Source organism: Phasianus colchicus, chromosome 9 (genome assembly GCF_987193195.1).
Source record: "Phasianus colchicus chromosome 9, bPhaCol1.hap1.1, whole genome shotgun sequence".
NCBI classification, from domain to species: domain Eukaryota; kingdom Metazoa; phylum Chordata; class Aves; order Galliformes; family Phasianidae; genus Phasianus; species Phasianus colchicus.
Window position 1 is genome coordinate 23,839,591 of NC_143444.1, and position 27,431 is coordinate 23,867,021.

At 38.7% G+C, this 27,431-nt stretch overlaps 1 protein-coding gene across 12 annotated transcripts in view; it reads left to right on the forward strand.

Moving 5' to 3' along the window:
- MAST2 (microtubule associated serine/threonine kinase 2) overlaps window positions 1-27,431 on the forward strand; it is a 192,033-nt gene that overhangs the window by 39,834 nt on the left and 124,768 nt on the right. For 11 of the 12 annotated variants that reach the window (XM_090146608.1, XM_090146607.1, XM_090146605.1 and 8 more), the window contains 2 exons: window positions 2,811-2,958; window positions 6,579-6,721. In XM_090146608.1, coding sequence (XP_090002734.1) covers window positions 2,811-2,958; window positions 6,579-6,721 — 291 coding nt within the window. Of the gene's footprint in view, window positions 1-2,810; window positions 2,959-6,578; window positions 6,722-26,383; window positions 27,254-27,431 lie in introns of those variants that run through there. The other variant, XM_090146618.1, reaches the window with a different exon arrangement.

A 27,431-nucleotide genomic window follows, 5' to 3' on the forward strand; every position in this document is an offset into this window, starting at 1 on the left:
ACGTAACAAATGCGGACCTGTGTGTTGTTAGAGCTTCAGTGCAGGCCCTACAGTGGTATTCTGCTCCACCATCTTCCTGCTGTTGTTTCAGTCTCACCAGCTGTGTGATTCAGCACTTGATCTGTTGGTTCAGGGAAGTTAATCACAGAGTACCACGATGTGGCTGTGCTTCCTGCATTCTCATGCTGTTAGCAGGTTGAAGATCTGTGCTGTGCTGCGGACTCTTACCTGCCAGAAGGAACATCTGCTTTCTTGTTTTTGGTCTTACAGCTACTGCTGCAATGTCTGATTCTTCTTGCTGAGCACAATGTAGCCATACTGTGAGATGTCAGGCAGCAGATGCAGGTTTGTGTGCCCTTCCAGTGCCACAGCTGTGCTGAGTTTCTGTGCTCAGTGTCTGAGGTGAAGAAAGCAGAGCTCCTCACTGTTCAAGAAAATCCTTTCCTATTCTTCATATCTTCCTGCTTCAAGTTATGTGAACAAACATCTTTGTGTACTGTTGAAAGAACTGATAGGAATACTCTCAGCCTGGCAAATGAAGATTGTTTGTGATGCTCTTACCTGGAGCCCTGCCCTTTGAAGGATGGAAAGGGCTTCTCTCTTCTGGCAGGAGCCACAAGGCCAAAGAAAATTCATACAGTCTTTTCCATTGCCTTTGAGAAGAAATTGGAGGAATCCTTTTCACGCTGTGTGAGCAAAATGTTTCTGTTGGGTGCTTGCTAATTTTCTAAAGCTGCAAATCTTTTTTGCAATTCAAGAGTAGGAGTAGAATTAAAATTTTGGCAGCTTGTGCCATGTAAGAAATGCTTCAGCCACTCTGCTCTATTTAGTAACTGGAAAACACATGAACAAAACTGTGCGTTATCACTGCAAAGACTTGTCCTTACCCATGGATTTGGGATGTTGCATAAGATCTCTGCCCTTCATGTGTATTATATCTTGCTTTGGGACAAGGACATGGGAAGAGCTCTTCTTATGGTTTGTTTTTTTTTTGCCATTGACTTTATTAGGGCTGTTACTGTGATAGTGCTGTACTTCATTTGTGAACTGCAATACTAGAGCTGTGTTTTGATGGATATATCAAGTAAATTACAGTCTCATGAAAGTCAACTATTGGAAAGTTTAAACTCCACCTCTTCATTTTTCTGACCAAGTTAAGCACATCTCTTTGAAAATGAAGTTTGAAAGTGCTGTGTTTTAGTTTTGCATTTTGAAAACTTATTAATAGTCTGTCTGAGAACGGTATGCTGGATTTCTTTTTTTTTTTTTTTTTGAATTATTATTGGGCGATTTTAACAGGTATATACCTGCTGTGTGTGATTGGGTCCCTTTCTTTAAAATATTCAGCAACTGTATAGTCTTTCTGACAGCAAGGACTCTTTCCCTTTGGCCTCTGCAGCTCTCACAGGTGTGCTGGGAGGCTGCTAGGGCCACAGTTTGAAGGAACTTTGCTTATTCCAAAGTGCAGCTGAAACACATGGTAGATTGAATGCAGAAGTATTGGCTTCTGGGAATGAGGGTGTTCAGTGCCTTTGTGGGGAAGGTCAGAACTAAATGACAAATTAAGCGTCTACTTCGAGGTGTGTGGGGAGCTGTAAAGTGTGATTAAAGCAGCTTTCAAGCAGTTTACCAGTGCTAGGATAGGAGTAGGGCTAGGCAGAGGAATTGGTGGTAAGTGAGCTGAACTACTTTGTTAGCCAGGTCTCATTCTTGATTTGGTGTAGGCGGTGTGGCAGCTAAATGTCTAATGGTAAGCAGAGGAAAATATGTTGTTCTCAATCTCTAGAACGTGCACCACTAAAGCAAACGTGGAGCAATGTGTTCCTGTTCCCCAAACAAACAGTGAGGTTACTGTTATCTTGTGCCAGAAAGAGATGGGGGGTTAGAAAGGCTAAGAATGATTCAATTTCAAATCCACACTTTCTTTTTCATGTAAAGCCACTTGTGTCTTTTTTTCCTCTCCACAGAGAGTTTTTAGAGTGTGCAGTCCTGGTCTGTGTTTGACAGTTAGAGGCATAACATTGTAGGCTGAATAGATTTGCATTAATAATTTCAGAAATAGATTTTGACTCCGATCTGCAAATCTTAATTAACAGCCACTGGTGATAGATTTTTTTTTTTTTCTTATTTAAACATAATTTAGAAGACATGATTTAAAGTTATGCTAAGCTGCATAGTTATGTATCACATAGGGAAATTGTTTGCAGCTTATTTTCTGCCTCAGATGAGATTTTATATGGATAAGCTTGGCTTGAAATAGCTAATGAGAGGCATTTGTAATAAAGTGGAGGAATCCATTAAGATATGCGGAACTTACTGCACAGCTGCATTGAAGGGAGACTGCCCAAGTGCATCTCTGCAGGCACATACATGATAGCTGTGCTCGTCATTTTTCTTCAGGCACTCGGTGAGAGTTACTGTGACACCTCCAGAACCACTGATTGTAGCAGGAAAAGGCTGTGGTTGTGTTCAGTGCTCTTCTGTTATCTCCTTCTGTTTTGCTTGAAGGTTTGCTGTGTGCTGTGAAAGGAATTAATCTCTTTTCCTACACCTTGTAATAGGAAATGGTTGCTGTAGCTTACATGCCTTTTTCTGACTTTATTAACGGTATGACTTACAACAGAAATGTTCAAGAACCATCTTTGACTGGCCTCTTGTGATGTGTGTTCTGCACAGATCTGTGACACAAAAGAGAGGGGTTACGTTTTTAAGTAAACATCAGGTCTCTCTTATAGTCAGAGTTAGTGCCTTTCAGAGAAGAGAGACCTTAACTGTCACTAACAATCTTTTTCTCACTTGTCTGCTTACAGGAAACAATAACAGAGTCCGCTCCGTTACGCTGCAGGAAGCTCAGCAATCCTGACATCTTTTCATCTACTGGGAAAACTAAACTCCATCGGCAGCTGAGCCAAGATGACTGCAAGCTGCGCAGAGGCAGTTTGGCAAGTTCTTTGTCAGGTATGGCAATTGGTAGGAACCACATGACAATTCATCAGAATTAAAAGACTCAGTATTAGTTGTTCTCATAACAGTTGTAATAAGGTATTCCTACGTTAATTCTTTTAAACAAGAGATGATTTCTTGTTGGGAAAGCATACAAGGTTTTATATATGAGAAAAATGCAGAAAGAAACCTTAGTAGAAAAGAGGGGAAAAGAGTGGATTTGGAGTGAAATTCTGCAGATTGTCTGGAGTGAAAAGTTAAAAGCTAAAACTTGATGTGCAAAATTAAAGGATTAGTTGGAGCTTCAGGCAACACAATTATACATTCTTGTCTCTTTTAAAGTCACCACTGACTGTAAACTTACCTACTTTTCTGTGTTGTTTCTTACGAGGAACCTGAGTTTTATAGCATGTTCAAATTGTTGGCTTTTTTAAAATTCAAGTGTTCTAAAGCAAACATTTGTGATTAAATGCAAGAATGCTTCTTGAAAAACCAAGATAGTTTTTTCAGTTTGTGTAAAGATTTCTCTTCTAAACATAATTGTCAGTTCTGTCAGAGAATTTAGTTCGTGTCTACTGTAGAACCACACAGTGAGCATAATCTGGTAACAAGTCAAAAAATGAAGAGCAACATTTAGTAGTTTTCTTTCTGAAAGACAATGCACAGGATAGGAGAAGATTTCACAATAGTTTAAGGCTTGTATTAAAGTCTCTATGATGCTACCATGAGACCATAAAGAGCTGCATGGTCAGTCTAGAATGAAATGGCTGATCTGCCTGAATGCTGCTGTTGTTCTGTACAGTTAACTTTCAGTATGTTTCCTCTCTAATTAGGCTCACTGTCTGAGTATTTGCATGTTTGAGCAAGAATGAGAAGTGCTGGAAATTCTCAGGTGGGAGGGGAAGAGGAAGAAAGTGAACATTTCATTTTGGCAGCAGTGTGGGCTTGACTTAAGCAATTGAAAATAAAACCAGTCTTACTCTCTCCTTCCTTTACCTGAAAAAAGATGAATACACTGACATTTGAAGCTACGTAACTGTTGGTTGAGTATAATGGCTGAAGATAGTACTGGTCTTTTTTTTTCTCTTGAACAGAAGTATGTTAGGGAAAGCAAATAGGAGGAAGCAGGAAAACGAGGAGGTTTTTTTTATTATTATTTTTCTGCTTGGATATAATGCTCTGTAAATCTTCAGTCTGAAATGATAATGTCTTCCATAACTTGTTGCTGCATCTTAGTAACTTTTCGGTCTGCTATAACCTGATACAGGAGAGAGGAAAGAGCCCCATTCAGATTATTTTGACCTCATTGGGTAAATGAAATGTAAATCACAGAATAGAATCACCAAGGTTGGAGGAAAAGACCTACGAGATCATCCAGTCCTACTGTCCATATATCACCAATAGTTCTCAATGTTGAGATGTTTAGATACATATTATAAATGCAGGTTGGGAACACATATTGGATTTGTGGCATGGTAGGAAAAGGCTTTAGCATCAAATTCCATCCAGAAAATAATTCTACTTTAATATGAGAAACACATTTCAGAGAAATAATAGTGATTGTAGATGACAGAAAACTGTACGTGCAAACTAGATGGCTTAGTTTTACTCTCAGTGGAGATCTGTTGTCTTGAATTCAGACAGTGCAGTTGGTGGCTTTTTGATTTTCTGGAAACCTGTTTTGTTTAAATGCTAGCTGCTTTGTGGAACTAAAAGGAGATATTGACAGCTCTGTCTTACAGAGAATTAAAGGTTAATCTGGTTCTCGTGCACCCGCATTTTGAATGGTTAGATAATTACATGCTTTGAATTGCTGTTATAAGGTATTTTTGCTAATACTTTGCTCAGATAAATGCAGCAATATGTGCTTCTGTAGTTCTAGAGCTCTGCAGACAACAGGAGGTGTTGTCTTTACATATAATCTTGAAAATGAGCAAGCCATACAAATCATGTCTGCAGCTGTAAGCAGCTTTGATTGGGACTGAGAGTGAGGTACCAATAAGCTGCGTCTGTTTGCTAACTGACATCAGGGCTTTTCATCTCATGCTGTGACTCATTCCATTAATGTGTACTTGGTACATTGCTTGTAGTTCTTACAGAAAAATAACGTAAACAAAATTACAAAATAAAATCACATCCCCCTCATGGAATTGTGGGTAACCAGACAGTTCTCCAAATGTTGTAGCAGCTTTAATTAGTGAACGTAATATTTCATATTTAGCGCTAAGGTCAAGTGAAATATTTGCAGAAAAATAGCCTGCTGGAAAGAGGGTGTTTTCTGCAGTATGTGTGATTAAAGATGGAGGCTTCTTCCTGCTACTGAGTGCAACAAATGCCTTATGGTCCCCTGTGATTCCTCCCGTAGAACCTGAGCAAGTGATCATCTGTCAAACGCAACCTTGTTCATCGTGCTTGGGAGGGAGGGGGTGGGGAATCAGTCTTTCCTTTTCCCCTATATGAATAAGTGCCTCTAAAATGTCTTGCACTGTTTTAATGTCGGAGATGATGCCTAAGATAGTGTACTATTAACAGCCCACGTTTCTTCTTTGAGTTGTGCAAATAGAAATTAATTTAGTCTGCCAATCTTAGTTTTAAGGAAAATTAAACAGATGGTGAAACTGAAACAGTCTGACTGACCAGAGTTACAGAGGAAGTCATTTGGAAGCTAAGAATGGAAACCCAATTTAAATACTTTTTCACTTGTGTTTTAATCACTAGTTTCTGTCTTCCTATTGTCAATAACACTGTATGTAAAAGGACACTGTCAGGCTTGGTGCAGTCAATACTTTGACTTTGGTTCTCTCTTGTTTTAGAAATTTACTGTTTGTCGCTTTTAAAAACAGAGAGTTATATTGACTAGAAAAAATACATTGAGCAGATCCTTTTAATTGATTCCTGTACTTCCTGCAGGAAGGTGCAATGATGTGAGCCTCTTGAGATAGGAGCTGCTCTTCTTGCTGTGTGCCCAGCATGGGATGTAAACATCTACATTAATCAGATGTAAAGGAGGCTTGGGAAAGTGACAGAACGTTTTGCTTTTGGAATGATATGATGCTGCTGACTGGTGAATTTTCTGTTAGAAAATATTGATCCCTGATTCAAAATGAAGCAGCGATTAAATATACACTGATTTCTGTTCACAGCTGAATGAAATCTGCTGCTGAATGTTGCAGTGGTGGGGAAAGCAGAGTTGTCTGGTTGGCTAGGTTACTTAGGAGAGGTAATATTTTAAATTATGAATATATTGTCTTAAGATTTTTTGAAATTACATTTAAAGGACTTTGCAATGTGAGCATTCTCTCTATAGGGCAACAAGATGTTCAATTGGCAGCAAATGATGTTTCCTTTTTAAGCTGTGTGAAGTATAGAAAGGCATAAAAGATAGAAGTCTGTTTCTAAAAGGTTTTGAATTTGCTCATTACCTAACAATGAAAGTAAACTATTAAAAAAAAAATCAGCAGAGCTAATGAACTCACAGGTAACATTCTTTTACAAGTTCTAGCTTATTGAAATTTTGAATCTATTTTCTATTTACTGATTGTTTTCCACACGCAGTATTTGCTTTCTGCATTGTATTATGAAATTGGAAAATTTTTTGAAAGCAAGTTGATGGTATTTTGCTTTTCTTTTTAAAGGAAAGCAGCTGCTTCCCTTATCGAATAGTGTGCACAGTGGAGTGGGACAGACAATCTGGCAGCCACCTGGAGACACCTCTAACCTGGTCCGCATGAGAAACCAGTCTCTGGGGCAGTCTGCTCCTTCACTTACTGCTGGTTTGGTGAGTAAGTCTGCGTAGACTTTTGTGCTGTAAATCAAAAGTAGTGTGATCTTGTGCTTTGGTTTATTTACCTCCCTTTCTTTACTCCCTTTCACTGAATGCACTCTTATTCACATGTATGTACACTTTCTTGTGATGGAAGTGAATTAGAGGGAGGGTGCATTCACTTTTTTTTTTTTTTTTGACAAAAAGCTGAAAAGGGAAAAAATATATGTGTGAAGAATAACTTCTTTCTGAGGAATCTCCTTCTTAATGCTCTCAGAAAGAGAGATGGGAGCATGAGAACCTGACCATTTAAAACAACTTTAATTGGGAAACAGCTTTTTGAGTAGCTGCCTTGGTTTATTTCCCTGGAGGGCAGCTAGGGGGCTGAAGCTGCAAGGGATAACTGTCCATGGAATGGGAGATCTGGAGCTGACATCTGCTTTGCTGCATGGTTTCTGTCAAAAGCATTTGGTAGAAATGAAGAATGTTGAAGAAAGCTACGTCTGTTCAATTGTCATTCTCTAAGAACAGAGTATTCTGTGTGGGAAGGAAATTCAACTAATTGTAGTCTTGATTTCATTGCAAACCAAAAGCAACATAACTTTGTTTTCAGATGTTCCTTATTTCCTCTAATTATTTTACATTCTGAAGTGTGAGAAGAAAAGCATAGGAGTAGGAAAAGACATCCATCAGCTACTTGTGAGCAGTCATATATGCAACATGAGGTGTTGATAAATTGTAAATGTAAAGCAAAGCTAGAAGCTTTTTTTGTTGAATTTCCATGCCTTTGTCTGTTTAACAAGTATTACTGAAATGAAGAATTGGTCTCTCAGTTGCACTGCCTTCTAGGGCTGTGTAAGTAATTTGGTAAATGTCTCTTATTCTGTAAGACTGTTGAGAAGCAATGATTCCTTAAGTAAAAGGGTGTGCCTCATATTTAGCCCTAAGAATGTGACTCTTCAAACTTTTTTGGGAGAATGCTAGGCAGTTTGGTACCACTGTGGGTTTGAAAAGGAATTTAAATCTTTACAATTAAAAAAGCCATGTATTTGTGTTGCTTAAAACTAATTTTGGTTTTACAGTGACACATTAGCACTTAGCATTTTTAGATGAGCTACTGTAGTGGTTTGATTGAATTGTATTGTTTTAATTTGGTGCCTGTCAGTAGGTACTCTTCTATCAGTCTGCCTCAAATCTCAGTTCTTAGCAGTGGTCGTTATTTCATTGTGTGAATAGAAAATACAGATTCTCACATGAACACGTAAATATTTCTCTGATGGGGACTTAAGGGTGAAAAAAGCAACACATTAAAACACAGACTTATTCTCTAGTGGTAGGCAAATGCCTTGAAGCTTTATAGCTCAAGTTAATGAAAATAGCTGTACTTTAAAACAAAGCACTGTTCTCATATGTATAATTTGCAATAGTGCGTTGTTGTTTAACAGCTCTGCACAATTCAGTGAGCTGCAGATGTGTTTGCATGTGAATGCTGCATATTAATAAGTTGTATTCTTAGTTCACCACGGCAGAGTTTGTGCTGTCTATCAAATGCTCTGATATGATATGCAGTGTCCATAATTTATTTTAAAATAATAATCTATCTAATTAAAGCAGACAAATTCAGCTACACATCCAGTGTTTGTCCCTCTGTGTTATTGCTAGGAACTGAAGTATGCGGCCATTTTCCTACTTCTGTATAGTTTATGGTGGGCTATATGTTAATTACAGTTGTAGTTAATTAAGCCTAGAATTTTTTTTTTGTATGGAATGGGCTTCTGAAGCAATGAATAAAGAGCTGATCATAAGATGAACTCCTAATTAAATGCAGCGAGTCCTGGGATCTTGGTGCTGCTTATATGTTTGTAGCTCTTTTAATGTGCTTGTGGTATTGAAGTACGTTTCACAAATTAGGACAGCAAAAGGTTTCTTGCCAGTATAATTAATCTTCTTAGAAGAATAGCTCTATTAAGAGATGAATAGGTTCAGTAATGCAGAGTGTCATTTTAATGTGCCAGCCTTGATTGTTAGAGCATTTAATTCCCTTACTATTTGTTACTTATACAATAGATGGATAGCTAGAGAGAAATTGGGAGTGTGGTACTGGGAATGCATAGTGCTCAAAGCTTTGTGCATTATGTCCCCACTTCATAGCACTGTAGATATCACTGTATTTTCCTTTGCTAAATTGCTTTGCTGGCACTCAGTAGCATTTTTTGTTTTTTCTTCTCAGCACTAATAATCCTACACATTGTTTGCTGTGTTTAAATTGCATTTTTTTTTTTTCAAATTTAAAGTATTTGCAAAGTGAAACAATGAATTAAAGATAGTAGCTATGGAAATAGTTTGCAACTTCAGAAACAAGAATGAAAGCTGGATTACTTATTAGCAAAAGCTCAAGAACTGGAAATCACGTTCTAACATGCCATATTTTGTAAGCACAATTTATTGTTAGAATCTTTCAACTCTTTGCATGTGTGATGGTCTGGATCAATGCATCTGCATAGCATAGTTGATTCTTTTTTGAAGGAAGCCAGCAGGGACCGAATGCTGAGCACTGATGCTGTGGAGTGATAGTGATGAACATATCTCTGTGCCTTCCAAGTATGTGAGTGAGGATTGTGGAGGATGACTTTCAAAGCTCATCATCTACTATAAGACAGATGGCTCTTATTGTAGTAGAATGACACTTGTTGGGGAACATCCTTTGATTTTTTTAATTCCATATTTAAGACTTCTAAATCCCTGAGATATCCAAGGAAGTAAATGGGGGAGAGGGAGAGAATTCTTAGGCATTTTCTGTTCTCAAGACCCAGATACAGTAAAAACCAAAGGGAAGAATGGTGATGGGTGGGAAAATGTGTATGAAGTGTGTATATATGAAACAGATAATGTGGAAAATAGTTTGGGGATTCATTTGTCTGAAATTTTGGCTTAAGGCCATTGTGTCTTGAAAGGAGTTAGAACTTGGTCTATGTTTAGATTGACTGAGAATCATTGGAAATAAGGAAGCATTCCCTTATGAAGAAAAGCACAAAAAGCATCAAGATCTATTAATTTCAGAAGGTATAAAGTTTGAGAGGTCAGTACTATGATTGTTTCAGTGGGGACAGATTGGGAGGGGGTGTGTGTGTGTGTGTGTCTGTCTGTGAAGATCATAGAATTGTAGAATGGCCTGGGTTGAAAAGGACCACGATGATCATCTAGTTTCAACCCCCCTGCTGTAGGCAGGGTCACCAACCACCAGACCAGGCTGCCCAGAGTCACATCCAGCCTGGCCTTGAATGCCTCCAGGACGCGGCATCCACAACCTCCTTGGGCAACCTGTTCCAGTGTGTCACCACTGGATATGCTGCTCAGCTGATGCATCACATTAATGTCAAATATATATTGACATTTGTGGTGAGAAAGGCTTTTTTTACGAGGTTTCTGCACCTCTGCCTACCAACAACTTATTAGAGAGCAGCTCAAGCACTTGTGAAGGAATCTGATAGTGCACTACTGTAAATTACAGTCATAGAATCACAGAATATCCCAAGTTGGAAGGGACATCTTTCATGCATTGCTCACAGTCTGGTGCTTGGAAAAATTAGAGATGTTCCAAGAATAAGAAACCACATGTGTTACTTTTGCCAACTGTGGTGATGAGAAAACACTTGAGAGAAGCTTGTCACTGGAAAATGTGATACTTTGCTGAAAAATGTTGAGCCTTTTTCTCCTCCTCTTACAAACTGTGGTTTTCTAAACTGCTCCCTGCACACAACTGAAGTTCCCTGTGCCCCTTGAACAGGGAAACTGATCAACAAAATGATACAGTTGTGTTTTCTGTGCTGTTGTGGAGTGTGTCATTTTTGCCTTCCCCCATTTTGTTCGTTAAGTAGTTTATCAAAATAAAAGCCTCTTGGATTTTGAATCTGGAGGTCAGAAAGTCTCACATGCAAGGACTTGATGTTATACCAGAGAACTTCCTGTGTTGAATTACACTCAGCCTTGATGCTCCCCACTCAGCAGTTCTGAAGGCTCACTCACTGAAAGCCTTGTGGATTCGGCAGTACTCAATGGAAGGGGCCAAATGGTCCTCAGGGCAGTGAAGAGTTCTGCTGGAGATGAGGTAACTGGGACTTCACCCCACTGCATGTTAACATTGATGTCCAAGTTGAGGTAAGCCCAGTAGATGTAAAAGAGAATGTTCAATGTTATTTTCTAGATTTTTTTTTATTCCTTTAAGATGTTTTAGATAATTCCCATTAAATTCATTTTTAGACTAAAACCAGTTGTTAATATCTATAAAGCCTGGTGAGGTTTTTTTGGTCCAGTTCTGCCATCTGCTGGTGGGCATGTGGCAAACAAAAGAAATTAAATCCCAAGATTTAAGAAACTATTGCTAAAATGTTCTTAAAGATGCTGATAAGTGTTGGTGATACTGCAGTATTATTCATGGGATTGTGTTCAGCAATAACTACTTGCTAGTAATCTGGCTTTTTTTTTTTTTTTTGGCTGAAGTATGAATTAGTTTTGCATTTTAAATACCATGGCTTGCAGTGTTGTTTTTCTGTTAACAGAAAATTGGTGGTTGGGACAGGTAAGAACAAGATAAGATGTTTTTATTTTTTAATTACATAAGTCGTTGTTTTTTGTGTATTTTTTGGGTCAGAATTTGCACTGCCAGACTGTGTTTTGGTGTGTGAACTGCTAGGTGGTGCTGAAGTATTGGAGGTTTCATCTCATCACAGTGAGTTGCATTTTTCAGCACAAGATGACATCATTGTTATCTGAAGAAGAGCAATAGCTGTTTTCCAGTGTACTGTAGCTACTGTTAGTGCCATATCACTATAGGAGTTAACAACTGAAGAATCCTGACAAAGTGCAATGTGACTTGAAGTTCCATCTTTTTGTACTGTTTCAAAAATCCTGTTTTAAAAAAAAATTCTTGCAGAACACGTTTGAGAAATTTTTGAATGAAAAATGCTCACTCAAGTTTATAGCTCGTGAAGACTGCATACTTGATCTAAGGAGTAAAGAACTTTCAATGCTTGACTGCAAAAGTGGGATTTAAGTTTTATATTGTTGGGAAAGTGGAAGATAGCAGAAACTCATGGTTATATGAATGGATGGATTTTTTTTACTTTATGAAGTCATGGAAATTGCATTTTAAAGTAGTAGATGAGGGGGAAAATGTAAAAATGTGAAATTGGAAGTAAGTGGATTTCTAAATTAAGGTCACGTTAAGTCTTAAGTTTATGCATACTAATGAAAAATTTGCATTTGCTTACACTATGAAGTCTCTGAGTCTTTGAGAGCAGGTAAGTTATATAAATGTTGGAAGATGTGGCTGTGAGGAGGTGAGATAGAAGGTAAGTGTTGCTTGAGGAACTAAAGCAACGTCTAAACTCGTTTCTTGGTTTGAAGGAACTGGATTTGAGGGAGAGATGGGGAGGAAGTTCCAGCCTGGGAGGGGTTGAATGTATTGTGATGAACTGAATGGTAAGACTCAAAGTGAGGACAAGAAACTTGGATCTGATAGTGCAGAGCAGTGGAGAATGAGGACTTTGCAGAAGAGCAAACAATACTCAGAAGAGCAAATTGTAGAAGAGCTTTTTTGAACATATTTAAGAATTCTGAGCGCTGGGCAGTGCTTAGAATGCTTGCAGAGATTTACCTTTGTCATGGCGTTAGGGCATCCCTGGTGGGAAAGCTGAAGTGCGTATATGCTATAATTCTGCATATTTTCATGACAAATTCAGGAATGTGTGCTTCACATTGGCATTCAAAACTGATCGTCCTGATAGGTTTTTCACCAGTAAATGTCATTCTAAATAATTCATGTGCGTTTGAGTAAAAAACAGCAAATAATTGCGATAAATTCTGAACCAAAGCTATGCTTAATGTACAGTGCATACATCTCACTGTGAAGAAACTTCAGTCTTTTCAGGTCAGCTTTTTTATTTTTTACTCCTTTCAGTTAAGTGAATTTCATTTTGGAGTGAACTCATTGGCTCAAAAGAGATTTTCATACTCAAAAGAAAAATTTGAACGCTCTTCTGTGTAACCTGAGGCTTGTCATCGTAGGAAATATGAATTCATAAAACTTGCCTTGTGATAATTGTTAGGCACTGGAATGTCAGTTTGAATGATTGCAGTTCTCATTATCTTCAGATGCTGTGTGTTACTTTTTGTCTATGAATATGTTGAATTGATTTTTGGCACACGCAGCCAGTTCCGCTCCTGACAGCAGCACTATTGTAGGTGTGAAGTGAGAAACTGCTGTCGTGCGTGTGGAAAATGAGCTTTGTTGCTTGCAGAGCTCTGGGGGACTTGAGACAAAATGCAGAGTTATTCAGACCATTTTGAATATACCTTGTCACTGGAATGGTGCTTTGTTCCAGAAGTGTTATGTGATTCTTTCTGACCTTTACAAAAGAATACATCAGCGCAAGCAGCAGGAATCTCTTAAATTTAAAATATTCTGAAGTTGCTTTGTATATTTTGGTGATTTTCTTGTTTTAAGTAGATATTGTTATGGAAAGAGTGTGAGCGAGCTGTTTGCATTTAATGTTTTAATATAACCACCTTTTCTATCTGGTAACTGTTTCCTAGGGTGTGGTAGGTAGTCTAGGGTGTGTAGGGTCTGTCTTCAAGCATGGAATAGTTTGGTTGTCTGAGTTTCAAAGTGCTTCGTTCCAGTAACACAAATGGTTTTGAGCTTTAGGATGCTGACAAAAACGTCCTTAATCCTTGTCTTTAAAAACAAACAAACAAAAAAAACTTCAGAAATGCTGTAAGAAGTAGGAGCATAATCTGCTGTGTTTCGCTGCCACTTTTTTATTTGGTGTGTTTTACTCCAGTGTCTTATTTCAGTTTCCCCAGAGCATGCAGTGCTGTCCCAAGCAAGCAGTTGTAGCTCCAGAAGCACAGTGGTGGCTCATCTCACTGCTTTGAGGAACACAGAGTGTGGTTGTTTCTCTGCCTCACCTCTGCCCAGCTGTAGTAGCTCAGAATCTTGCCCAAGAGTTGATCTGCAGCCCTGTCTGCTTTGTGATTACTGGAGGGGAAAAGATGATATCTCTTGGCAGAGATTGGTTTAACCTTGCAACTGAAGCAGAGCACCAAAGCCTGAGACTTATGCAACAGTTCTGATACCTGAACTTTGATAACCCGGGATACAGGGAGGTTAAATCATTTGGTCATCAGTAATGCTGGGAATAAATTGTAGCTCACAGACTTCCTGTGTAGCTCAGTTTAATAATGGTTGGAGAACTCAAATGGACAGGGCTGTAGTTGCTTTCTATGTAGTGTACCTGCATCACTCACTTCTGATTCTGTTACAGTTATTGTTTAGATTCAGAAATCAGTTGTTGGAAAGCAGGAAACACCTTGGTCTTTTTCAGGTCTTCTCTGTACTGCTATTGCCAACCCAGGCATTTCTGTGAGCCTCAACTCTTCAAAGGTGGGAACTGCAGAGTCCTTTAGCTGTGAGCAGATGTGCATGCAGGCAGAAAGCTGTCACGCTAGCAAGCTTGATTTGAAGTCAGGACCTGTAGCTCTTCCCTTTGCTGGCTGACACTGTGTCTGAAACAAAGCAGTTCACCTGAGCTGCCTGACCAGCAAATAATGTGGAATAACTGATAGAGGTGCTTCTTGCTTTTGTTATTTATTGCAGAGACCAAGTTTCCATTGGGGGTAAAAATAAAAAGAGATCCTGTGCACATCATGAATGTAAAACGGTGTCGTGTTGAGACGGTATTGCTGGTATGCAACAATGTGTGCCAGAGTGAACTTTAAGTTACTGGCAAGGGGAAAATGTTTATAACAGAGGTTGAAAAAGTACTGAGTTCCAGATCTGTCATAAAGGAATGTAAAATGTAATTAACCTAAAATAACCTTTAAAAAATTCTTGAGCCCAGTAAATTAAATGAGCTGTGGAGATAACTTAACGAGAGATTTTAATTTTGTATCTTAAATAATATCCTATTAAAATCCCCCAATTTTGCTTTGGAATCCACTGAGACTCATGCGTTCTCACAATGACCTCATGATTGAGTAACATTGTTAATATATTTGGTGCCTGTTTGAGGGGTAAGGTCTGGGTTAATGGCAGCATTTGTTCTTCAGCTGCTTGAAGCCACAGAGCCCCAATTGAAGATATGAATGTTTGAACTTCATTATTTTAATGTGGTTATGTAGTACAGCAGCAGTAAAAAGTAGTCAGATGATGAACTCCTGTTGCAGAGTTGCATAATTTGTCCATGAAAATAAATCATTGTGTGAAGCTTGAAATTAAAATTCTCTGCCTTGGATTTTAAATAAAACGTGTAACTTCAAGCCTAAGGTGGGTTCAGCTCAAAAGTAGAGGTATTTGGGTACCTTTAACAAAGAGCAATGCTGGAAGATTTCTTTGCACAGATCTGGTTGTAGCACACACCGAAGATTCCACACTGCATTTTAGAAGAGGCATCGTTACCTATTTGTTACAGATAGTTAATTGTGGAGATGCTTCTGGAAAATCTGCACCTTGAATTTTCCAAATATTGATAATTGAACTAATGTACTTGATGAGCATTGCCAAGGAAAAAAGTGCATGGTATGTTTAGTGCTGTGTCAAGAATCCAAAGGTTGAAGACAAAGGTCAGATGTTCATGACTGCTTCTCATTTCATCAGTGCTGTCAGTCTTGGTTGCCTGTTTGCAGCTCTGCATGCTGTGCTGTGTGCTAGATCCCATGTAGGACTCCTGCCTGTTCTGAGGTCCTTTGGTTCTCATGTTCCTACTGTGTTCTCCTAAAAGTTCTTGGTTTTGTTTTTCCCGTTCCTTCTCATATCTCTAGAGAGCAGGAACAAAACTCCCCATAGTGAAAATCCATTCTCTCTATGCAGGAATAACTAGAAGAGCTGAGAATTCCAAGTGCTTTGTGTACCGGCTTACTTCTGCTGTAACCTCCTTAATGCTTTTTCACTCTAGCTTTTTTGTGCTGTCAGCAACTAATCTGGAAATGTTCAGGTAAAAGCCATCATGTTGCATCTTGTATCACAATTTTGCTTAAAATTTGCATCTAGCTTTTTTTATCCCACAGTAACTGGGTCTCATACAACATCTATTTCTGTAGTATCTCCTCGCTATAAATGGACAGTGTTCTGAATCATGAGCTTTTGACCCATAAGCTCTTTGATTCTGCTCAAATGACAGTTTGCAATATAAAATTACATAACTGGTTGTTTTAGGGCAATTTTGTTGTTTTAATTCACTCAAAAAATGTGACTTTCAAAATCAAGTAAAAATAGTGTTCTGAGTTGAAAACGCATCTAAGATTTCTTTTAAAAGTGATGTATCTTATTAGAACAAAGCAGGCTAATGAAATAAAGAAGTTCAGCAAAATAAACTGAATGTTCTTAAGAGAAACAATTTATACGAGTGTGTATCAGTTCAGGTGCATCTGAACTGAGAGGAAAAGTACCATGCCAGCATTGTCAGATTATATTGATTAGGCATCAGCATCAATCCTGTTTGAACAGGCAGCAGTTTAAAATGATGTACTTTACAATGACATCTTATTTTCTATTCAGTGATTTGTCTGCTGATGTATTTATTTTCTTGATGCAGTTTACATACTGTGCTGAAGTTGTTGCAGACTGAAAAATATTTGACTTACACCAGACATAGAATAGGAGGAAAATCAGACCTCATGGTGGATGTGAACGTGTAGAAATATCAAGTAAAATCTACAAGCAAAGCATTGGTCATTTAAACATTCCAGGAAGACAGTCTAGCAAATTTAATACAATGTTTCTCTTTTTTTGTGCTAACGATTATCTGGAAACCAGTTACATTTAGGTTAGTTTTAAAAAGAAAATGGCAGCAGAACTTTGTGTACGTGAGGCATTGAGAAGATTGAAGGATCTTGTTCCACGTGGGTTATTGTCAGACAGATCTGTGTACCAACTTCCCCCATAAAGTGTCATGAATAGATTAAGACCTATTTAATTGGAAGGTTATTTGGGCATTAAAATCAGCTCCACAATGAAGTTGTGGATTTCTGCAATCGTTCTGACTGCTGAGTTCCTCTGGTCTTTCTTACCTAAAAGTGAAACTGCTCTTGTTCCTTGCTTACTATAAGTTGTAGTAATTTTAAGAGAGAGGTATTGTGGTGCCTATCTTCTTCAATTAAGCATTGCATTAATGATTGACATCCTTCTATCCGCTATCTGATTTCCTTTTTTGTCCTACTATCAACGAGTCTCTTATGTCAGGCTTTGCTTGTGTTGTATGGAATCTCCATCTGAGAATGGCTGTGGGCAATCTTAAGTAATTTTTTTAGCTTTGTTTTTCTTTGCACATCAGGAAACTTCCCTAGCAGTTCCTGAGGTTTAAAAGTAGGTGACTGCATTTCACATTCTGGAGCATGTAGTGAAAGGTTGGTTGAACTCCATTTTGTGCTAACTAAAATGGATGAAGTCTATTAAACTCCATTTCATCCAAGCTGCATAACTTGGATAACTTTTGTTAGAAGCTGGTATTTTCTGCTGAATCCATTGATCCAAAGTAGTGAGAAGTATATAATATTATCCACCAGCCATACATATAATTAATTTTTTTGTTGTATGTTTTTCAGTAATTACTTTAATCATATAAAATGCTTGAATTCTGGCATAGTTCTGGCTGTCTCGTTTATGGCTAGTTCTTGTGTCCTAGCATTTTGTCTTCAGAAAGAAAAAAAATATATATGAGAGCTTAAGCATGTTGGGATTGTGGCTGAGTGCTGCTGTGTGTTTAGGGAACCCTCTGACCTCAGCTGGATCTAATTAAGTAGCAGTAACCTGGGGTCTGTGTTACCCACTAGAGGACCAGGTAAGTGATGCTGACTGCAGTGTGCTGAGGAAGCTCAGCCTCGGTAGAATGAAATTAGTGGGAGTTTTCAGTTAGTTATATGTAGACTTTGAGACACTGGCAACATTCTTTCATTCTTAGCAGTGCTCAGTTCTAGTTCAAACTGTAAGTCAAAAAGCCAGCTTTTAGTAGCAGCTAAAATATATGCAGGAAGAGCTTATAAGCAAATTAAAAACAAACAAAAAAAGACCACACTGAGGTTTCATTCAAATTCAAGTAAGTAACCTGGTTTAGGAAGAAAAAGCATGTTGTTAGGGAGCAAGGAACCTCAGCAGAGACCTGCATCTCTATAGCCCCCAGGAAACCTACCTAAGGATCTCCTGTTAGAGGCACTGAGAAATGCTGAGTTCCTCCTTCCCACCTGCAAATGAGAGTTAAGAACGGTTAAAGGGAAAGTGGAGTGATTACAAACAGGATAAAGGAGGTTGACACAGCTTTAAAAACGATTCAGGAGTGAAATGTGAACTACTAATTGTGCTGTGTAAACTATTGTTTAAAATAATTTCAGTAGATAAGAACTGAAAACTGGCGAAGGTGGTAGTGGTATTTTAAGAAAAGGAGGAGATCCAGAAGAGATCTGTGGAAACAGACATGTGGGTGTTCTTTTTGTGCTGTAGTTGCCTGAATCCCGGTTCTTAGCAGTGTAACCACCCATTTGGTGGTAAGTAAACAAAATGTGAATAGAGCAGCCTTACCAAGTCATTCAAATAACCCTGACAGTGCTGATCTCACAGTTTATATTCTGCTCTTACAGTAAGTTTGTCATCAGTGGTTTTATATTTATTTCTAGGTCATCAATTAAAATGCTGAATAATCTTATATGCATGACTGTTCTCTTGACACAAAATGGTCCTATTCAGTAGTGATTCATCTTCTGACAGCTACTTTTTAAAATCCAATGGAATGACTGGTTCTTAATCAGACAGCTTTGCTGTTTCACAGAGATGTTTTTTAGAAATTGAGTTTGCATCAGCAGAGGCAATATTTTAACACACACAGACACCATCCAAAAGCACCTAAGAACTCTTCTCAGAAATTGCAGTGATTTATTTGGAACCTTATTTTCCATAACAATCTCAACAACTGATGTTATTTCTAGTCTCGTACTTTTATTGGAGATGTTGATACAGGATTAAAATAATTATTTTGCCTGGGATCGACATCATATGGGCTTTGCTGAAACCTCCTGGATAATCTGCTTTCTCCTTAACTCTTGCTTGGCTGGGTGGGAATGGGCTTTTTTGGACATTTCCCTTCTGCTGCTTGTTGCAGAATGAGTGTTACAGGCGGTACGAAGAAGGAAAGTGGGCTGCTAGTGTGGGGAATTCAGGAGTGAGGTTCCTCCAGGTGGCACAGAACAGAGCAGGCTTCTACAATAGACTGATGCTGATGTCAGAGAGCTTTGTGATTTATTTAGAACCATGCTGTTGTTGTTGCATCATTCCATCTTAGCTTCTGTTCAGTTGTGTTCTACTTCATTGACTTCTGATGGAAATGTTAAGAGAATGAGGCTTTTTCAGTTTCATTGCCTCTTTTGGAAAGTGTCTCCCTCAGTTCCATGTGACTGTAAAAATTTGCATTCTGATATGAGATCATTCTGCCAATACAGTCTTTTTTTACTTGATGATGTTGGCAATTCCAGAAGATTCCTTTCAATATTAAGCCTATTGCAATAGCAGATGATTTTTCAGCATATCACTGTGGATTGCCATTGGTGATTGCCTGTTTTCTTCTTCTATGAAGACCTGATGTTTTGGTAGAATTGAATTCTGTTTTTTAATTCATTTTTTTGTCCTGTATCCTGTCAGACTCAGTATGTTACCAGCTTTCTGAGAAGCTGCTTTTGTTGATGTGTATAAAAAAGACTCCACTTTCACAAAGAATGATGCCAAGACTCAGAAGACCAAGCAGTGTTATGGCTTTCTATTTGATTGCAATCAAACCGTCTCTCACCATCATTTTGTTAGAGCTGGAACAGATCTGTGGGTGAATATGCACGTTTTGGCATTGCTTACAAATCTCCCTGAAGCCAGTGGTGCACATGGTCACGACTGCAAGAAACACTGAGCAGTGGAAACCAAAGTTTAAACAATTGTTCTTTTTTTCCTGCTAACTTCCAAGCCGCTGGCCGTTTTTATCCAGGCTTAAAGAGGGGAAGAAATGTCAAAAATAATTGCGATTGCAATTTTGTAAGAATTGGAACAGAGTAGGAGCCACCTCCGTGCATTCTCTCTGAGTTTTGTGGTTTGACAGCACTGGTTGACGCAAATGTCACAGAGCATACAGCCCTCCGGTCAGCTGGGGATGTGCTGGCCCCAGTGGATGCAGGTGAAGTTGGAGAGCTGACCTTGCATGTGAAAGGGCATGGGAGGAAGCAAGATTACAAAAAGCAAAATGGAGCCTGCAGGAAACCAGGTATTCTTAATTCTGCTGCTTGAGAAGCAACTTGTTTATATTGAAGTACTGAAAGAATTTTACATTCTTCTGTCTCTAAAAACATTGATGTTATTGACCTAACTTTGGGCAATGTTGGAAGGACGGCTTTGTAAACACTTCTTGTAATGCTTGCCCTCAGTTTGGTAGAGGGAATGCCAGAAAGCTGATGCAGCAAGTGGAAGATCTTCCCATGTGCCTTTTTTTGCAGCATTCTGTGGTTGCCCCACCCTGGGGCTGCACTGAAAGTTTAGTGCAGGGAAGTGACAACAGGTTTCCCTGGACTGTAAATCCAGAAAGCAGGGAGGAGAGGAATCCTCAGATTTGGTTGTGAGTATTGAAGCAAAGCACACTTCTGGCATCATCTGCATTTGGTTTCTTTTCTTTGCTTTTTAGTACTTAAGACATTTAGGAAAAAAAAAAAAAAAAAAAAAAAAAGCATTCCACAAACTTGAAAGAGAGACTGTTATCTAATTGGCTTTTGGTTAGGAGGATACTGATTTCTAGGTCAATGTAAAACAAATGAGCATTTAAATTGAAGAGGAGCAGCTGTTCCAAAGCCCCTTTCCACAGTGCCTGGTTTTGTTAAGGATAATTATGTCTAATTTTAAATTATGATAGCTTTGAGTATTGAGCTTTGCCTTGTTACATCCACTAGCTCATTCTCCTTCATCTTTAAGAATGTTCCATCATGCAGCTAGGTTTCTAATTTGATTTATTTTTCTGGCTTCTTGAATTGTGAAGAGAAATACAGCTTTAAAGGTTTTTTCAGTGCTTTTTTGCAACTGTTGCCATGCTTCCATTTTCTTTTTTGAGATCATAAAAACAGATACAATATTGTCTAGTGGGAAGATACTGCTGAGAAAATACATATTTATGTAAATATGCAACATTTTTGTTTGTATTTTTAGCTTGAAAATGGAAACCTTAGGTTCTACTGCTGAAAAAATTCAAGAAAGCTCTCCAGTTCTATAAGGAAACATATGCTAAAGATGTCCTGGGGATTACATACTGCTTGTTTCAATTAACACATTGATATTTCCTGTCAGTTCTTGAGACAAAAGCCGAGATGACAATTCAAATGATAAATGAATATCGTATTTTAATTTCGTACTGGGGAGCTTTGATTTATTTTCTTTTTTTTTTTTTTTTTTTCCCTAAAAGAAATAGCAAAAGATCTCAACTTTGAAGCTCAGTGTTGTATGAGTAATTTGGTCACAGGTCTGAACTCTCTAAACAACATGTATAGTAAATACGTAACCAAGCACATCTGCTCTTATAAAATGGTTGTAGCTGGACGTGGCAGTGTTGTAATGGCATGGAAATGATTGTGTGCATGAATTGAATTTGTAGTAAAACATAATTTAATTTGCAGTAACTGTGACAGACATTTTTCAGCTTAATATGAAATCCAAACATTTCATACTGCTTTTACCTGCTGCTTTTATGGAAAGAGGTTGCTTTCATATGCCTTGCATTCGATGGGCAATCCATCCATATTTTGTAGCTTTTGTAGAAGCAGTTTCTGTGGCTAAATAAATGATGGGCTGTCTGGTTTCACAGTGTCTTTTCCACGAGATTCTTGAAACTCCAAGTTTTGTTGTTTCTATAAACTTTTCAGTAAATATAAATAGCTTTTACTGGCGAAATGGGACAAGAGTTGGTGTTGGGTCCTTGAGCTTTGGTTCTTTCATATTCTGATTAAAGGTATTCATCGCTGATGTTAAAGTCCAAGTCTGGAAAGCATGAGGGCTGTGATAGAATCTAGTAAAGGAACCCTGATCTTGGCTGTGTCGTTGAAGCACTTACTGAACAGAAATTCCATTTCCTAACACTTAAATTTGCAGTGATAACTTCTCCACCAATCGTGAAATGTTTCGTTTTAAAATAGGAACCGTATTTGAAGTGTAACATCAGAGCAGCTAGTTTCCATTTTGTTCTAATGCCAGTTTAACTCCAGAACAAAATGTTTACATAGCGAGTATAACATCTTATGTAAATATTAAAGTTTAGTTGAAGATTCCTTTCCAAAGATGTTAGCTTTCCAGGGGGCGTTAGCCAACGATCTTACTTCTGCCTGGAAGCTTGTGTCTCTTCTGCATACACCGGCTATGGTACAGAATGAGAACAGTTGGTCTGGAGCTGAGCGAACCATTTCCTCCACCCTTGTCGACAGCAAATTTACATTTGTATGGCACATGAGTGGGTGCCGCCTTCCATGGTGGATCGAGTGGGGGAGGGGGCAGTTTTGCACAGGAATCTAAGCCGAAGAATCTGAAATCAGAAAATTCACTGCAAAAGCATGATTATGGTGTAAACCTTGGGGATTTTAGGCGTTTCTTTTCCTTCATTTCTTCTTCCTAGAACCAAGCCTCATAACGGAGTTTATTGTGGTTCAGAATGATTTCCTATTACAATTCATTGTTAATGCAGGGCTTTGCTCCAAAGGTCTTAGTTTCTCAAATTGCCTCTTGTAAATAGGCAGGAAATCCAGGAGCAATTCAGACAAGCTGTCAGGCGAGTTTCCTTTGGTTAACTGCCAAGTTTCTTTCTTTTTTTTTTTTTTTAAAGTTACCTCATCATCCTTCCTTGTTTTGGTAGTCTGTCAGTTTGCCTCAAAGGGATACGTTTATAAATCTCCAGATAAACATAGCTTGATCAAAAGAAATAAATAAAAAACCCAAAATACTTAAGTTTCAGATTGACAGTCAAACGTTTGGCTCGTGTTGGTTGCACAGACAGACATCGCCAAAGATTTAAGAGAGAGGTTCTGTTGAAATTGTCAGCTGATAATCTTCTGGAAAGTGATCCTTCTTCACAGCAGGCAGTATGTTATGTGAGGAAATGTTATATCTTTAAGGATTGCCACTACTTGGTGTCCAGTTGATTTTAGTTTTTACTACAGGGAAAAAAAATAATAAAAAAAAAAAGTTTTGAATCATGAAAAATGTGAATTTTTAATCAATGTGCTAGATTAGGGAATCATTGTTTCTTGATGATAAAAGTATACAATAAAAATCACTGTATAGATAACGAAAGAGCTGTGCTTATTGTGGTCTGATTTGCTCTTTGTGTGGCAAGTGATCCATGAATGGATCTTCTTCATTGGATCTTCTTCATTGGATCATCTTGTGTGCTGCTGACTTCCTCCACACCACATCTCCACATTACAGAGTCCAAGTTGTGTTTGCAGGATTTCTGTAGCAAATATTAAATATCACAAGTGGCTTAGTGTGTCACCTGGATAAGCCGTCAATTGTCACTGGTCTTAGAACTTGGGAGTTCTGAGTTTAAGGTGTGCAGCTGTTGAATTCATTTAAACCAGGAAGTACATAAAGCTTTGGTGCGCAGTGATTGCCAAGAGAGCATTTACTGTTTTTGCTTTTGTAGTAGTTGCAGGTTTCCTTTCTGATACAATGGTACAGACCTCAGAAGATAGCAGAATACAGTGACCTGAAAGGACTACAAAGTCACAACAAAACAAATTGCTCTTCATATTTTAGTTCTTAATAAGCTGGGTGAAACATTTTCCACAAGTATTGAGTGGATGCTACTAAAATGTGTTGTGTAAGTCTATGTAGAAGCTTGGGAGTGCACATGTATATACACATGCTAATATAGTAGATACAGATTCCTCTCTTAATTATCTCCCTCCTTTGTAGTTTCTTTGATTAGAAAATGTGAGTAATAGGTTAATAGCTTCACAGTTTCTCAGTTGTTTTCTTGTAAGATTCATTGTACATAAGAACTACTTCATAGAGTCTTCCTGTGGTCATTACTTTCCTGTGAAATTGGAATGCCTTTAGTTGTCTTTCACTGATGCTATTCAAAAACCCTTGGGCTACAGAATAAATTGAAAGAATAGTTTCTTTGATTATACTGCAGTTATCAGATGGGAAACTTTGGTCATCTTCAGCCATAGTTATTGAAACTGTTCTAAACTTTCAGATTCTTCTGTAAGATGAAGATCTGTTCAATGCTTATGTGAGCTGTCATAGCTATTGCCCCCATTTCAGAACTATTTTTCAGTTTCCCCCTTTTTGCTACCCCTAGTTCCTTTGTGGGGTTTGTCATTTAGGATGCAGTTCTCACTAGGTACCATGTATACACCTTCCATGTGAATCAGAACGTAGAATCATGGAATGGCTCAGATTGGAGAGCACCTTAGAAATCATCCAGTTCCAAGCCCCTTTCCGTGGGCAGGGCTGCCACCCACCAGACCAGGCTGCCCAGGGCCCCATCCACCCTGGCCTTGAATGTCTCCAGGGATGGGGCACCCACAGCTTCCCTGGCCTAAACAGTTATACTGGGTTAGCCCATTAACTTGTCTCTGACAGACACCTGCAATCAGCTGCTAAGGCAGAATCCTTTCCCAGAATACTCATAGCTATTTGTGGCTTTCTATCTTCAGCATATTTTTCTGTTTTGAGAGTTCTTGGCAGATTCTGCAGTGAATTTGTCGGAAGGCTTTTAGCCATGCTTCTGAACTTCTTTTGCTTTTTATGGCAAGAAATGCTACGATGTGGCTATTGTGTGAAGCATTACTTCCTTTTGTTTGTTTGGAAAGGGCTGATAGCTTCATTTAATTCACCTGGTATTAGAAAGTTGATAAGCTGTCCTTCCCTACTCATCAAGCTAACCATTACAGGAACACATTTACTGGAAGGTCAAGGCTCTTTCCATTTTTTGATGTCTTCGAGTCAAGAATGAATAGCTTTTTTCAGAGAATGCTGCAGCCAAACACTATTTATTTGGGGCTCTGTACAGAAGGTCACTGGAAAAAAAAAATAATTTTCTGCTTATCCAGAAAGTCACATGATGTCCATTTCAGACTGTGGTAGAAAATAATTGTGTGTATGTTGGTTTTCTTTTTTTGGCACTTTTTTTTCTTCATTAGTTGAAAAAGGGCTGAGAATTAAGCCTTTGGCACAGCTCTGCCTTTCCTTCCTGATGCACAACAGGGGAATACAAGTACATCTGTTTTATAGTTTCTCAAAGAAGGTAAATTGTCCTACATCGACTTTTTGTTGTCTTTTTTCAGTTTTGCCCTACTTAGGAAGTGGGAAGTGAGGAGGATCAGCTCTGGATTTGGTTAATGATATCCAGGTGATCCTGGTACTCTACTGCCTTTACTCCTCATCTGCTCTCCTCGGTGCAAAATCTTCCCCATGTTTCAGTTAGTGCAATAGAGGAAGGAAGCATTGAGTTAGGAGCTTGTCAAAGATTATTCACCAGTAACTTTAGAAAGACTGCCAAAAAGAGGGAGGCTAATATTTTTTTTCCCTTGGGTGAAGTTGTATGCTAAGTAGATACTTTAATTCTTAAAGGATTGGAAGATTGAGTCCTCTCTTCTGATAAGCAGGTATTATATTGGACCCTTCATAAATTGTGCCAGCATCTGAAAACTGTTGGAGAAATTTGTTGTATGACTTCTTATATAATTGATAATGTTCTATTTTATGTACTCCGGTTTCTTTAATATCCTTTAGTAATACTTATCTTAGTGAAATCTTTTCTGCAGGTATATTTTCATCTTTGATTGGAAACTCATCTGCAGATCTCTTAATATGTTCAAATGATTGCCAAAGGATGGCACCGAATGTCCTCTCCAACCCCCTTTCATGATTGCTTTTGTGGGTTTTCCTCCTTTTGCGGAAGGAAGAAGAAGGGAGAGTGGATGACTGTTAATAGTTAAAGAGGAGGGAAGCAAACGGTAGTCACCACACTTAAGATTTTTTTAGTGGAGGTTTCTGATCTGCCATTTCAATCAGAATTGTTTGCTCTGAGGAGAGGAAGGGAAGAAGGAAGTTGGAGGAGAAACCATGCCTGCTTCTTCACAGCAGCTCTGATTGGGATCCCTGCCGCAGGAGCTGGGTAAGTGTGGCAGGCAGCCAACTTGAAAGCATTCTCCCCAAGAAAGCCTGAAACTTGGAAGAGAACAGATGATTCTCATGGTATTTTGAGACTCGTGCCAGCCTCAATCAATTATCAGTCACTTGTGAAGACATTCTGAGAATTGGCAATGCCTGAGTATTAAGGTAAATAATCCAGGAAGGATTAGATATTTATGTGCTAATCAGAATGTTTCCAATTTCATTGTAGAAATATGTGGAACCTATTTATATTAGATATAGTTATATCTATATAAAGGAACTATAAATATACACTATTGTGTTATCAGGCTTACGGTGTTTGATTTAATGGTTGGTTTGGGAACAAAATACCATGCGAAAGGTATTGTGTAATTGTTCAGATTGCTTGATTTCCCCTCCCAGTATATTTTATTTAGTGCAGGTGGCCTCAGTCAAGAAGGAAAATCAATGATCCAGCTAATCTAATGGCCTACCATAAATACTCATAAAATTTATTACAGACAAACATAAACAGCAAAATGCGTGTAATGTATGTGACTGCGCATGCCAAAATATTTCTGTGGATTTTATGTGAAAATAGAATCTATTAGATGCTAATTTCTACGAAGTGCAGCCATAGTCATAGGATTAGTTTTCTGAAGAAGCTCCTTTGATGGGAAAATGCAGGAAGTAACGCTGAAATCCCTCACAAATATTATCACAGTCGAAAAATCCGATCACCTTAGGTTTCAGCCTGATTTTCTTCAGGGCTTTAGCTGCATTTTTCTGCTGCTGTTCTTCCCGATGCCACATTCTCAAGTTCGCATGCGGAGCTCCGTGTCTGGCACCACGCTTCCCACTCGGATTTGCAAAAGCAGATCCTGTGCCTTTAAAAGCAAGTGGCTCACCGAGTTGTTTGCAGCACAGCTTTTTATCCCGTACAGTATACTCCATGCAAATGAGCTCCCGCTCAGCCCTGCGTGGCTGCCTGCCCTGCTGGGGAGCTCACAAAGGCTCCGCAGACCTCATTCAGCATTCGCCTGTTTAAAACGGCAGATGGAAGGAGGTATCGGCGAGATGAGGACTTATTAGCTGCTCACAATAAAAGACCACACTGGCTCTGCAGAGGATCAGAGAAAGCCTGGTGAATGGGATTGAGTTGTATCTGCTTTCAGCTGACTTTACAATGATGCGTTTAGCTCATGTGACTCGGTCACTTAGCGTGAAGATCAGCTAAAGATTTCCATGTAAATATCTACTCCCTCAAGCACCAGCAACCTGTGTGCTTTTATGGAGACGTTTTTGGTTTGCAGCTGTCATAACTGTGGGAACAGCAGCGTCTCATCGAGCCGTGCTCGGCAGCCGCCGCTCCGGGCGCATTGTTGGTGCGTTTGCTGAAAGCCCCTCATAAACACAGCTCTTGGTGAACTTTGATTTCTTGTGTGTGCCTGCTGAAATCCTGCAGAGGCTGAAGTTGGGCTGCTTTTAAATACAGTATTTATATTCAGAAGCTATAAATAGGCTCTTCTGAAGCTTTTATCTGGCGATGAAATCTGTTGCTTT